This window comes from Rhinopithecus roxellana, chromosome 10 (genome assembly GCF_007565055.1).
Source record: "Rhinopithecus roxellana isolate Shanxi Qingling chromosome 10, ASM756505v1, whole genome shotgun sequence".
In the NCBI taxonomy this organism is placed as follows: domain Eukaryota; kingdom Metazoa; phylum Chordata; class Mammalia; order Primates; family Cercopithecidae; genus Rhinopithecus; species Rhinopithecus roxellana.
Window position 1 is genome coordinate 60,634,741 of NC_044558.1, and position 13,793 is coordinate 60,648,533.

The 13,793-nt window shown below is 39.6% G+C and overlaps 1 protein-coding gene across 12 annotated transcripts in view; it reads right to left on the reverse strand.

Annotated features, from left to right (window-relative positions):
• Positions 1-224: 224 nt before the first annotated feature.
• LARP4 (La ribonucleoprotein 4) overlaps positions 225-13,793 on the reverse strand; it is an 84,589-nt gene continuing 71,020 nt past the window's right edge. For 6 of the 12 annotated variants that reach the window (XM_030939869.1, XM_010385345.2, XM_010385347.2 and 3 more), the window contains 3 exons: positions 6,944-7,065; positions 6,352-6,520; positions 225-4,694 (listed from right to left, as the gene is read on the reverse strand). In XM_030939869.1, the coding sequence (XP_030795729.1) occupies positions 4,356-4,694; positions 6,352-6,520; positions 6,944-7,065 (630 nt within the window). In that variant the 3' untranslated portion in view covers positions 225-4,355. The remainder of the gene's footprint in view (positions 4,695-6,351; positions 6,521-6,943; positions 7,066-13,793) is intronic. The other 6 variants (XM_030939871.1, XM_030939868.1, XM_030939866.1 and 3 more) reach the window with 3 other exon arrangements.

Consider the following 13,793-nt stretch of genomic DNA (forward strand, 5'->3'; position numbering starts at 1 on the left):
ATCACTGCTTCTGATACTAAAAGAAAACTCCAGGATCATAAAGCTGTATCTTGTCTCTCTGCCCTTGTTTTACCTGAAACATCATTACTTCCCACTGTCCTCATCATCCAAAAAACAGCTTAGACAGTAATAATAATAGCATTAGTGAGGGCAACATATAATACTGAAAGGCAGACAGAAGTAGTCATTAGACATACACCACCTAGAGAAAGGGAAACCAGTCCTGCTTTTTAATAACTTTATTTATTTTTTCTAATTTTGTTACTTTAATTTCCCATAGCACCTTGGCGATGTTGAAAACAAATACAAATACATTTTAACATTTTATGCATGAGCATGTGTCACACCAATTTTGGGGGCGACAGTTTTGACAACAGGAACAAATCTAAGCAATCGACAAAACAGAAGCCGGGTAACTGGCTCTGACCCCCACCCCCAACATTTAAGAGATGTCAAAGACACCCGAATTAGGTTAAAAAAACCAAGTTGACATGGATATTTCAACAGTGTTCTATGCTGCAAAACTGAAAATAAAACCATTTAATACACAGCCCATTAATATCTGAATTACGCTTTTAGGAACTGTTAGCTCAAAGATTCATAAAAAGTTGTCAGCTTTTAAAAATAAACTTTAAGTTATTTAATAATCAGGTGAATTTCAAAAGAGAATTTACTCACAACTTGAAAATAAATTCTCTTTCAACTTCTTAAAATACCCTCATTCAGCTAATGAAAAGTGAAACATGTATGTATCTTTTTGGAAGCTCAGACTAGCATATGACCAAAAGCCTAAAGTTAAATTAATGGCCACCAAAATTATAAGGAAATATAAAAAATTAGGAAAAAATCCATCATATATTATAGTTAATAATTTATAAAAGCCCCTCAAAAGGAATCCACTGTTCTCTTTTGAGTTTTATCTTTTCTGTAAAAAAAAAAAAAAAAAAAAAAAAAAATTGGTACTTTTAAAATATGGTTAATATATTGCCAGCCTAAATACCAGAGACTTAACCCCAGTGTTGTTCAACTGCGTCAAAGTAAAACCAGTGGACATTTAAGCCAAGAGACTAATTATTAAGGCCATAACTAATAAAACTAGAAGTGTTCATTAACTTTTAAATACTATTTTATGTTCCAGCAACATTCTTTTTGTTCTCCTTTACCATAGTGAAGATGCTAACATTCCATCATTAAGCCTTTCCAAAGCAAACCTATTTATTTAAAAAAGAAAAAGGAATGTGAAATAATATTCAAGCTATCTTAATTTCAGGAAACAAAAATAAATCATAATTCTGCATAGCATTTGATCATCTGCAAATTCAGCACGTAAGACAACTATCACAACAAACCCTTATTATCAAAAGCTCTTACCTTCCTCAAAATCCAGTTGAAAAACATTTAGATGGATCACTATTTTAAATGTCAGTGTATTTGGCAAAATTAAAGTTACTCAGAGACAGGCCCTAGGTATTATGAAAACCTTAATTATCAGGATAGCAAATGGAGATAGGTTTTGCAATGTCTCTATGTACCTTCTCTATGAAGTGCAAGGTGGTGAACTTTTGTGACTCTTGTTCTCTTCATGCAGTAAGAACTATAGCAGAGTATCACTATACCAAACATTCAGTATCATTTATACCTATTTTTAGCCTCCAGCAGACCTAGGAAATGTCAAGTCATAAGGGTGAAGAGAAAAATTTGATTATTTAAATTCCTCCATCTAAAGAACCAAATAAACTACAATGAAAATCCACCCTCATTAGTTACAAAATAATGTTGGAAAAAAGCCAACAGCTTCACACAACTCACAGGCATTATTTAGATACAAACTTTAAATCTGCTGTAATAAAATAAATGCTAAATACATACTGTGAATATATATAAATATTACACACACATACATACACACTCACTCTCTCTCTCTTCCCTATACATCCCATCAAATGGGAACTACTAGATGTAATGAGGCAAATTAAATTAAAAACATTGTCTTAATAAGAAAATTTTAAAGGTTATATCTTCAAATTAAATTTCTACTTTCAATAACGTTAAGAAAAAGCAAAAATATACCTGCTTTCTTCTAAAAGAAGGCTCTTTTCTTGTATTTCAATTACAGCCTTTAAATTTTTAGAAGTTGGTGGACTAACAGTAAGTCACACAAGCATACAAGTAATACAGGCCTACATTTGTGACACATTGTTTAAAAAAAGTAATGTTTCATTTTAAGTGCAGTAATTAAGTTTATAATCCTTGCCAAGTGATTTTTACAAAATGTTTATTCTCTGAAATCCAATGCAGTTAAAGGATGTTAACACTTAAAATGTTTATCATTTCCACCAACTGCATTATCTTAGTAAACCAAAATAAGCACTTTTATCATAGATGTAGTCAATGATTAATATATTTTTTTAAAGGACCTAAACTTCCCCCAAATTTCAGCACAGGTAGTTATATTGTTATGTTTCACCTAGTAGGCAATTTTTAAAAATAGTGTGTAGAAATGAATAGTTTCAAACTGAGTAAATACAGTATACCATGTCATAAAACAACCAAATCAAAAGCAACTGCCAAGCTAACAATAAGTCAAAGAAATAGTAATTCTGGCTTGTACAGATATGTGCAGTGTTTTCAAAGCTCTTAACAGTTAACCACTAATATATATCTCCAAAGCTTAACTTAGAGTTGGAAGATGAATTTCACAGTAATGTAATTTTAACCACCATTTACATTCACTTTAATATATTACTAAGATGTTTACTCTACGTCACAATGGTGCTTTCCAGTGTTCACAATTTACAGTTTCAATTTGTACATATGCAATTTACTAACATATGGGACAGTTCTTACTATTACAAACTATCCTTAAAAGAAAAATAAAACCCACCTTACATAGAACTCTGAACATGGTATGACTTAAAACAGATGAACACAACACAGTTTTTAATATTTTAGCCATTTTCTAAATAACACCATGTAAACTTGTCTATTTAGTATATGAGAGCTACAACTTTATTCACTGAGAAATTACGCATTAATTTTCTTCAACCATCTTTCTCATCTTTACTAAAAAATCTCATGACTTGTTGGTATTGTTTCAGTGAATTCCAAACTATACTTTTTGGGTGTGGGGGGAGAATAGGAGGAAAGGAAGGTGATAAATACATTGTAAACAGAAATAAGTACCCCTCTAAATTAAGCCTTTTTTAAAAAAATATTTTACTTCTACATTATTTAACACTTAAGAGTCAGTTACTATGTTTCATCTTTAACATTAACAACAAATAAATTACTGTAGGGTCAGTCTGCCCTACCATCTTGGGAGCTAAAATTCTAAATGTGTGAACAGAAGAGTAAATACTTCAACGTTCAATTCTGAAATTTAGAACAATTTATATGATTTGACTAGACTGGTCAAAGCAATTACATACATACACTTTAGTAGGTAGTTGGTTATTCTGCTTTTGTGAGTGGGCAGTCAAAGAACAGAGAGTAACATATGGAGTAAGAAAAAAATGTGTTTCTCATTTTGGGGGTGTTGGGGGGAATCACAGGGAAGTTTAAACCTCTGAAATCCATGTGGCCTATGCACTGAGGTCCAAGTCGAAATTTTCAATTTTTTTAAGAACCCCCTTTCCTTGAGTGTCAAACTGACTGGCAGTCACATCTCCAGGTGCAATCATTTTACAGCTTGTTGAATGAAGTATTAGTAAGGTCAAAAAGACAGAGACTAAATTTCAAACTAGAAAAACAACCTACTCAAGTATTACATTCAGTTTTCAAATCATTTACTAACATGACAACAGATTTGGCTTCAATCGCTCTTGTACACACTCACACCCACAACAGGCACCCCAGCCACTGATCTGCTTTGCAATACAAGGCCATATAGTCAGAAATGGCATTCTTCAAGCCAAACTTTAAATAGATTAAAAAAAGTAATTTCTAATTTTACAGAAATGCTTCTTCAAAAAATATTTTCTCTCATTCCCTCATCTCCTATACTGAAGGATGTATTAATTTTTTTTTCCTCCAAGCTAAATCTGAACCCTCAAAATTGATTCCTGGCAGCAAATCTCTGCAAATTAAAACCAAAAACAAAAATAGAAAAATTATATTTTATATATGTGTGTATATATATATATTTATATTGATTGGAATCCTCCAGCATTTAAAAATCACATTAGAGATGAATTTTGGGTTCCTATCACTCACAACTCCAAAATCCATAATGATTTAAGGATGTACTTTCTCCTGTTTCCTTCCTGGCTACCCCCTCCCCTCCAAAACAGTTCAATATAGCCACAGCTCAAGTTTAATGGGAAGAGAGAGAAGTTTTTGAATAGTTTTGTTGTTTTTTACTTTGGTGATCTGGGTGGCACATATTGCTCTTTGCCATTACGTCGAGTCACTCCCTGAGGTATAGCCCTATGGCTAAACTGGCGTCTCTGTTCCCTGATTTTTCCAGCTGCTCCCCTGGGGATTGTATTGCCTCGGAAGCCAGAATAATCCTTACTAGCCCTTGCTTCTGGCTTCTCATGTGGTTTCTCAACGGAGTTCTCAGGAGCTCCACTGTCTTCATTTTTGGTGGGAGACACCACATTAGAGCGAAGTTCCCGTAGTGGCTGCACAAGAACTGAAGATGGCTCTTTAGGGGGCTTCTGGCACACTTCAGCATAACTTAACTTTCGGGGTTCCTTTGAAGTGATGATAAAAAAAGAACATTTATGGTACACATTCTCTAAATTATAAAGTACAAAAATGATTGTATTAACCACAAGAAAACCACAAATTATCTTCCAGAAAAAGGCAACAAGCACTCTCATATATACTGCCTAGAGTACACTGGTACAATCTTTATTTATTATACAATAATTTCGCTTGAGGAATTTAACTGAGGGATGTTCATGTCAGCATTGTTGATAACGATGGAAATGACCTAAATGCCTAACAGGAAAGGACAGATTAGATTAATATGGCACAGCCATATGATGAAATAAAACGGTTCTTTCTGTTCCTTTCGCTTGCTACAAAGAACTCCAAGAAAGATTCCAAAAGAATCCCAGCAGAGTAGTTAGAAACCAATGGTATAAAAAGACTCATTAAATGTCTTAATTACCTCAACTGAAAAAGGTGGAATAGAGGTATTGTGAGAACAGAATAAAGCATGTAAAGTCTTCAGCACTAGTCCTAATAATATACAGTAAGCATTCAAATGGTAGCTACCATTTTAGTATTATTGCTATCATTAAATAAGACAGTCTTGTAAATCTACTTTTTAAAGTGCTGTACTAAAATGCTAGGGATTATAGGTAAATTTTGTTTTATTCTGCTTTTCTGTATTTTCCCAATTATTTAACTATAAAACAATCCTGGAACTTGAATAAGTGGGAGTGGTCTCTCAATGGCCACTTATAGACTGTTAAGTATCACATATACAACCAAAAGAATATCAAGAGGCACAAGGCCGCTTTATGTTAGCCCCCAAATGATAAATTCATCCTAATGTGGGTAAGGAAGAAGATTCACTTAACCATATGAACAGAAAAAAAGCAATCAAAAGAAACAGAATTGGCCAGGCGCAGTCGCTCACGCCTGTAATCCCAGCACTTTGGGAGGCTGAGGCAGGTGGATCACGAGGGCAGGAGATTGAGACCATCCTGGCTAACAATGTGAAACCCCATCTCTACTAAAAATACAAAAAATTAGCCAGGCATGGTGGTGGGTGCCTGTAGTCCCAGCTACTTGGAAGGCTGAGGCAGGAGAATGGCATGAATCCAGGAGGTGGAGCCTGCAGTGAGCCGAGATGCTGGCACTGCACTCCAGTCTGAGCGACAGAGCGCAGACTCCGTCTCAAAAAAAAAAAAAAAACCACCTAAAACTTTCCATCTCTTTGCAGTGACCTTAAAACTCCTTAAGCTTCTTTCTGATAGTCAGCCCCAACTTGGGCTACTTCCAAATGACTCTATTCCAACAAAGTGTTAGGTGAAAAAAAAATTATCTCATCTATTGTATTTTTTTTTTTTGAGACGGAGTCTCGCTCTGTCACCCGGGCTGGAGTGCAGTGGCCGGTTCTCAGCTCACTGCAAACTCTGCCTCCCGGGTTTATGCCATTCTCCTACCTCAGCCTCCGAGTAGCTGGGACTACAGGCGCCCGCCACCTCGCCCGGCTAGTTTTTTGTATTTTTTAGTAGAGACGGGGTTTCACCGTGTTAGCCAGGATGGTCTCGATCTCCTGACCTCGTGATCCGCCCGTCTCGGACTCCCAAAGTGCTGGGATTACAGGCTTGAGCCACAGCGCCCAGCCTATTGTATTTTTTTTTTTTTTAACATAAACTAAAATCTTCAAGTTACCTGTAGAGCCACAGCTATAGCTGCATTTATGTTATTATTACATGGTGAAGCAGTACTTGCCCTCGATGGCTTTGTAGTACTTGGAGGAGAAACTGGCATAGTTGTCTGGTTGAGACCATCCTTCTGAACAGAGGAATCCTCTATTAGATCCTTTTCTTGCTGAGTTGTGCTAAGGAAAAAAGAGCTTGCAATTAGACTCAGAATAGCTATGGAACAGTTTAGCAACTAATCAGAAGAAAAAGTAATGTTTTTTTTTTTTTTTTGAGACGGAGTCTCACTCTGTCACCCAGGCTGGAGTGCAGTGGCATGCTCTTGGCTTACTGCAACCTCTGCCTCCCGGGTTCAAGCAATTCTCCTGCCTCAGCCTCCCGAGTAGCTGGGATTACAAGCGCCCGCCACCACGCCCAGCTAATTTTTGTTTTTTAAGTAGAGACGGGGTTTCACCATGTTGGCCAAACTGGTCTTGAACTCCTGACCTCAGGTGATCCACCTGCCTCGGCCTCCCAAAGTGCTGGGATTACAGGCGAGAGCCACCGCGCCCGACCAGAAAAAGTAATTTAATGTTGAAGATCTTCTATACTATAAATTGTACCTTAATGCAGTAAGCTCAGCAGCACATGGAGAACTGGAACTCATATTGAGTTGTTGGGCAGAAGTGCATTCTGTCTGCTCATCTGCAGGCACTGGGCAACTAACTCTCAACTCTTCATTATCCTTAAAGTAAAAAGATTTTTCAAAATTACACTTAGACCTTTTTCCAAAGAAGATATACACATGGCTAATAAGCACAAGAGAAGATGGTCAACATCATTAGTCATCATAAAATGCAAAGCTAAACGACGGTGAAAAATCACTTCATACCCACAAGGATGGTTATAATAAAAAAAAAAGACAAACATTAATAAATGTTGGTGATGATATGGAGACATTAAAACTCAAACATAGAGGATGGCAATGTAAAATGATGTACTGCTTTAGAAAGCAATGTGGCAGATCCTTAAAAAGTTAAATAGGCCAGGCGCAGTGGCTCACGCCTGTAATCCCAGCACTTTGGGAGGCTGAGGCGGGTGGATCACAAGGTCAGGAGTTCAAGACCAGCCTGGCCAACATGGTGAAACCCTGTCTCTACTAAAAATACAAAAATTAGCTGGGCATGGTGGTGCATGCCTGTAATCCCAGCTACTTGGGAGGCTGAGGCAAGAGAATTGCTTGAACTGGGACCTGGGAGGCGGAGGTTGCAGTGAGCAGAGATTGCACCACTGCACTCCAGCCTGGGCTACAGAGCGAGACTCCGTCCCCCGACAAAAAAAAAGTTAAATATAGGGGTGGGTGCAGGGGCTCATGACTGTAATCCCAGCACTTTGGGAGTCCAGGAGTTCAAGACCAATCTTGGGCAACATAGCAAGATCCTGTCTCTACAAAATAAAGTAAAATATTTAGCTAGGGTAGGGGGGGTGTCCACCTGTTGTCCCTCCCACTTGAGAAGATTACGTGAGTCTGGGAGGTTGAAGCTGCTACAGTGAACCATGATAGTGCCACTGCACTCCCTCCTGGGAAAAGAGCAAGACCATGTCTCAAAAAAAAAAAAAAAAAAAAAAAAAAAAAGTGTTTGTAGGCTGCATTTAAAAAAAGAAATTAATGAAATCTTGACTCATGCTCAACATGAATGAACGTTGAGGATGCTAATAAACCAGTCATAGAAAGACAAATACTGTATGATTCTATTTATATGAATTTCTAAGAGTAGTCAATTTAGAGACAGAAAGTAGAAAAGTGGCTGCTGAAGGATAAGAGAAGGGAGGAAGAGGGAATGGTTTAATAGGTATAGAGTTTTAGTTTTGAAAGATAGTAAGTTCTGGAGCTTAGCTGCACAACCATGTGAAGGTACTTAACACTACAAAACTGTACACATTTAATATGGTTAAGATGGTAAACACTGTTATCTGTATTTATACCACTGGCATAGAATTTAGAAAAGAGCCCTAGAAATTAAAACTGAAGGCCGGGCGCGGTGGCTCAAGCCTGTAATCCCAGCACTTTGGGAGGCCGAGACGGGCGGATCACGAGGTCAGGAGATCGAGACCATCCTGGCTAACACGGTGAAACCCCGTCTCTACTAAAAAATACAAAAAACTAGCCGGGCGACGAGGCGGGCGCCTGTAGTCCCAGCTACTCGGGAGGCTGAGACAGGAGAATGGCTTGAACCCGGGAGGCGGAGCTTGCAGTGAGCTGAGATCCGGCCACAGCACTCCAGCCTGGGCGGCAGAGGAAGACTCCGTCTCAAAAAAAAAAAAAAAAAAAAAAAAACTGATGCGTGAAATAAAATTTTCAATAGGTTTAGAAAGTAACATTCAGAAAAACTTGGTAGAAAACATAATAATAACAAAGATAAAAAACGAGGTTTAGTCCAGACACGGTGGCTCAGGCCTGTAATCCCAGTACTTTGTGAAACCAAGGCAGGCAGATCACTTGAGGAAAGGAGTTTGACACCTGCCTGGCCAAAACGGTAAAACCCCGTCTCTACTAAAAACACAAAAAAATTAGTTGGGTGTGTGCCGCCACGCCTATAGTCAAAGGTCCTCGGGAGGTTGAGGCAAGAGAATCGTTTGAACCCAGGAGGCCGAGGTTGCAGTAAGCCGAGATCGTGCCACTGCACTCTAGCCTGGGTGACAGAGCAAGGCTTTAAAAAAAAAAAAAAAAAGAGGTTTAAAGGCCAGGTACAGTGGCTGGCCCCTGTAATCCTAGCACTTTGGGAGGCCAAGGTGGGCAGAGCACTTGAGCCCAGGAGTTCAAGAGCAGCCTCTGCAACATGGCAAAGCCCTATCTCTACAAAAACTAGCCAAGCATGGCGGCCTGCAACTGTAACCTAAGCTACTTGGGGGTGCTGAGGCAGAAGGACTGCTTGAACATTGAGAGGTGAAGCCTGCAATAAGCCAAGATCACGGCACTGTCCTCTACCCTGGGTGATAAAGAGACCCTGTCTCAAAAAGAGGTTTAAGTAAAGGCTGGTAGCAGTGGCTCACACCTGTAATCCCAACAGTTTGGGAGGCCGAGGTGGGCTGATCACCTGAGGTCCGGAGTTCGAGACCAGCCTCACCAACATGGAACAACATGGTCTCTACTAAAAATACAAAACTTAGCCGGGCATGGTGGTGCATGCCTGTAATCCCAGCTTCTAGGGAGGTTGAGGCAAGAGAATCAACTGAACCCAGGAGGTGGAAGCTGCAGTAGGCCAAGATCACGCCACTGTACTCCAGCTTAAGCAACGGAGGCAGACTCTATCTCCACAAAAAACAAACAAAAAGAATTGTGACCAAAAAAAGAACCATACCAAAGCGCATCAGGAAATTTCGCAGAATACCAAGTATCAATAAAAGACCCTAAAAACCTCCAGATAAGGGGAAAAAATCATGTTAGAGATCAGGAATCAGCACCCTTAGGGTTCTCAAAAGAACCTCTGGAAGCTAGATCATTTCCTAAGCATGAAATAAAAACAGCAAATTATAAAGAAAAGACTAATAGGACCATATTAAAATTAAGAACTTGTTTTGGCCGGGCGCGGTGGCTCAAGCCTGTAATCCCCAGCACTGTGGGAGGCCGAGACGGGCGGATCACGAGGTCAGGAGATCGAGACCATCCTGGCTAACACGGTGAAACCCCGTCTCTACTAAAAATACAAAAAACTAGCCGGGCGAGGTGGCAAGCGCCTGTAGTCCCAGCTACTCGGGAGGCTGAGGCAGGAGAATGGCGTGAACCCGGGAGGCGGAGCTTGCAGTGAGCTGAGATCTGGCCACTGCACTCCAGCCTGGGTGACAGAGCAAGACTCCGTCTCAAAAAAAAAAAAAAAAAAAAAAAAAAAAGAACTTGTTTCAACCTACAGGCACTGAAGATGGAAAAGAAACCACAGAAGTGAAAGATTATTTGTACTACATGTAACTGACAAAGGATTAGTATGCAGAATATGTAAAAAAATATATGAATCTGTTTCTTAAAAACCTGAAAGACTGACCATGCGCTGTGGCTCACGCCTGTAAACCCAGCACATTGGGAGGACGAGGTGGGTGGATCATCTGAGGTCAGAAGTTCGAGACCAGCCTGGCCAACAAGGCAGAAACCCCATCTCTACTGAAAATACAAAAATCAGCCGGGCATGGTGGCGCATGCCTGTATTCACCACTCGGGAGGCTGAGGCACAAGAATCGCTTGAACCCTGGCAGTGGAGGTTGCATAAGCCGAGATCATGCCACTATACTCCAGCCTGGGTGACAGAGAAAGACTCCATCTCAAAAAAACACTTGAAAGACTTTAAAATTTTAAAAGAACACAAGCTGATGTATAAATCCTAGAAAAGTTCTTGCTCACATGAAGATGTATAACGGCAAAGTGTCCATTAACAGTACAATGAATAAATATTTTACTTCCTACAATAGAATATCACATAATAGTTCAAAATGAACAACAGTCATCTGTATTAACAGTGATCAATCTCAAACCATTTAGAATGAAAGAAAAGAAGAATATATACTGTGCAATTCCTTTTATAACCTCTTCAAAAACAGGCACCCCGTTTTATCACCTAGGGCAGGGGTTGGTAAACTAAGATCTGCAAGGCCAAACCCACCCTATAACTTGTTTTGGTATGGCTTACAAGCTAAGAATGGTTTGTAAATTATAATTATGATTTTTATACTATTATTATTCTTTTTTAGAGATGGGGGTCTCCCTATGTTGACTAAGCTGGTCTCAAACTCTTGGCCTCAAGTGATCCTCCTGAAGTGCTGGGATTATAGGCATGAGCCACCATGCCTGGTTTGGTTTTTAAGTTATTAAAGGGTTGTAAAAACAAAGAATATGTGACAATACATGGCCCACAAAGCCTAAAGTATTTACTGTGAGTATCTGGCCCTTCACAGAAAAATTCTGTCAATGCAGAATGACAAAACTATGAAGGCAAGAAAATTGCTATCACAAAGTCAGAATAATGTTTATATCTAAAGGGGAAGAGTGGGGCAGAATGACTATAAATAGGGAGGAGACACATATGTCACTGCTAAGATACTAGGGATGTTTATCGGCTACAATTGTGTGTTGGGGTTATAAGGAGACGTACACTTCATGATTATTCTTTAAAAATGTATATATGGCCGGGCGCAGTGGCTCACCTGAGGTCAGGAGTTTAAGACCAGCCTGGCCAACATGGTGAAACCCCATCTCTATTAAAAACACAAAAATTAGCTGGGCACGGTGGCAAGTGCCTGTAATCCCAGCTACTTGGGAGGCTGAAGCAGGAGAATTGCTTGAACCCAGGAGGTGGAGGTTGCAGTGAGCCGAGATTGCGCCATTGCACTCCAGGCTGGGCAACAAGAGTGAAACTCCGTCTCAAAAAAAAAAAAAGTATATATGTATGTTTGTGTATCATCTTCTGAAATCTGAGACGCCATTATTGGTAAACTACACCATTATTTTATGTACCAATAAGAAAAAATAAAAATAAAAATAAAACCACTGGATAGAAGCAGACCTTTAAGATGAGAAGAAAATAAAAATACTGCACTTAAGCTCCTCATAGCTTTGATCTCCTGGGCTGAAGCAATCCTCTTGTCTCAGCTTCCCAAGTAGCAAGGACTACAGGCATGCGTCACCATGCCCAGCTATTTTATTTTTTTACACTTTATGTACAGATGGGACCTCTCTATGTTGCTCAGGTTGGTCCTAAACTCCTGGGCTCAAGCAATCCATTCACCTTGGACGGACCCCCAAAGTGCTGGAATTACAGGTATAAGCCAATGTGACTGGATATTTAATTTTTTTTCTTTTTTTTAGACAGAGTTTTGCTCTTGTCGCCCAGGCTAGAGTGCAACGGTGCAATCTTGGCTCACTGCAACCTCCAGCCTTCAAGTGATTCTCCTGCTTCAGCCTCCCGAGTAGCTGGGACTACAGGTGCGTGCCACCACGCCCAGCTACTTTTTCTAATTTTAGTAGAGATGGGGTTTCACCATGTTGGCCAGGTTGGTTTCAAACTCCTGACCTCGTGATCCGCTTGCATCGGCCTCCCAAAGTGCGGGGATTACAGGCGTGAGACACTGTGCCCAGCCTTTACATTTTTAAAAAAATAATATTTAGTCTGATTTTGGAAGGTGATAAAACATGGGGGGAAAAAGGTGTATCTTAGTTATTATGAAATAACTACTACATGTCACAATTTTTTTTTAAAGAAACAAGACAGTGGAATAATACCTTCAAAATTCCAAGGGAAAATGATTTCTAATAGAGAATCCAATATAGAAATAATCTACTGATCAATTTGAGAGCAGAAAAACATTTTCAGAATGCAAGAAATTTATACTTCATGACCATGGAAGATATGAACCACCCTAACATGAAAGAGTGAAAAAAGAGTGAGGAAAAAAAGGGGATTGATAAAGGAGAGTAAGGAAAATTGCCAGGGTGATGGCAAAGAGAAGGCCCAAGAACACAGCTATGCAGTAGGACAGAGAGTGCACACAAAAGGAGAAACAATCATAGTATATTATGTTTGAGTCTCAGCCATGAAAAAAATATGTAATACTTACAAAGGATGGGTGTTCTAGCATAACTAGCAACATTTTTTACTTTCTTAGAGATACTAAAATAATGGGTGCCTTATAATTGATGATATCTTACATATAATGAAGTACAATGTATCAGGAGGATAAGAAAAGTGTGAGTACTGTTGGTTTAAGAGACCTAAATCTTTAGCTTCAGAATGTGAAGCTAACAGACACTGCTGAAAATGGAAAAGCCAAGAGGTTACAATAAAAAGATGTTAATTAGGCAGGGCGCAGTGACTCACGCCTGTAATCCCAGCACTCTGGGAGGCCGAGATGGGTGGATCACAAGTTCAGGAGATCAAGACCATCCTGGCTAACACTGTGAAACCCCATCTCTACTAAAAATACAAAAACAAAATTAGCCGGGTGTGACGGCAGGCGCCTGTAGTCCCAGCTACTTGGGAGGCTGAGGCGAGAGAATGGCGTGAACCCAGGAGGTGGAGCTTGCAGTGAGCAGATATCATACCACTGTACTCCAACCTGGGCTACAGAGCAAGACTCGTCTCAAAAAAAAAAAAAAAAAAAAAAAGATGTTAATTAGAAATACAGGGCTGGGTACAGTGGCTCATGCTTGTAATCCCAGCACTTTAGGAGACCGAGGAGGGCAGGCTGCGAGGTCAGGAGTTTGAGACCAGCCTGGCCAAGATGGAGAAACCCCGTCTCTACTAAAAATACAAAAATTAGCTGGGTGTGGTGTCTCATGCCTATAATCCCAGCTACTAAGGAGGCTGAGGCAGGAGAATCGCTTGAACCCGGGAGGCAGAGGTTGTAGTGAGTAGAGATCCGCCACTGCATTCCAGCCTAGGTTACAGAGCAAAACTCCGCTCAAAAGGAAAAAAAAAATACAGAAAA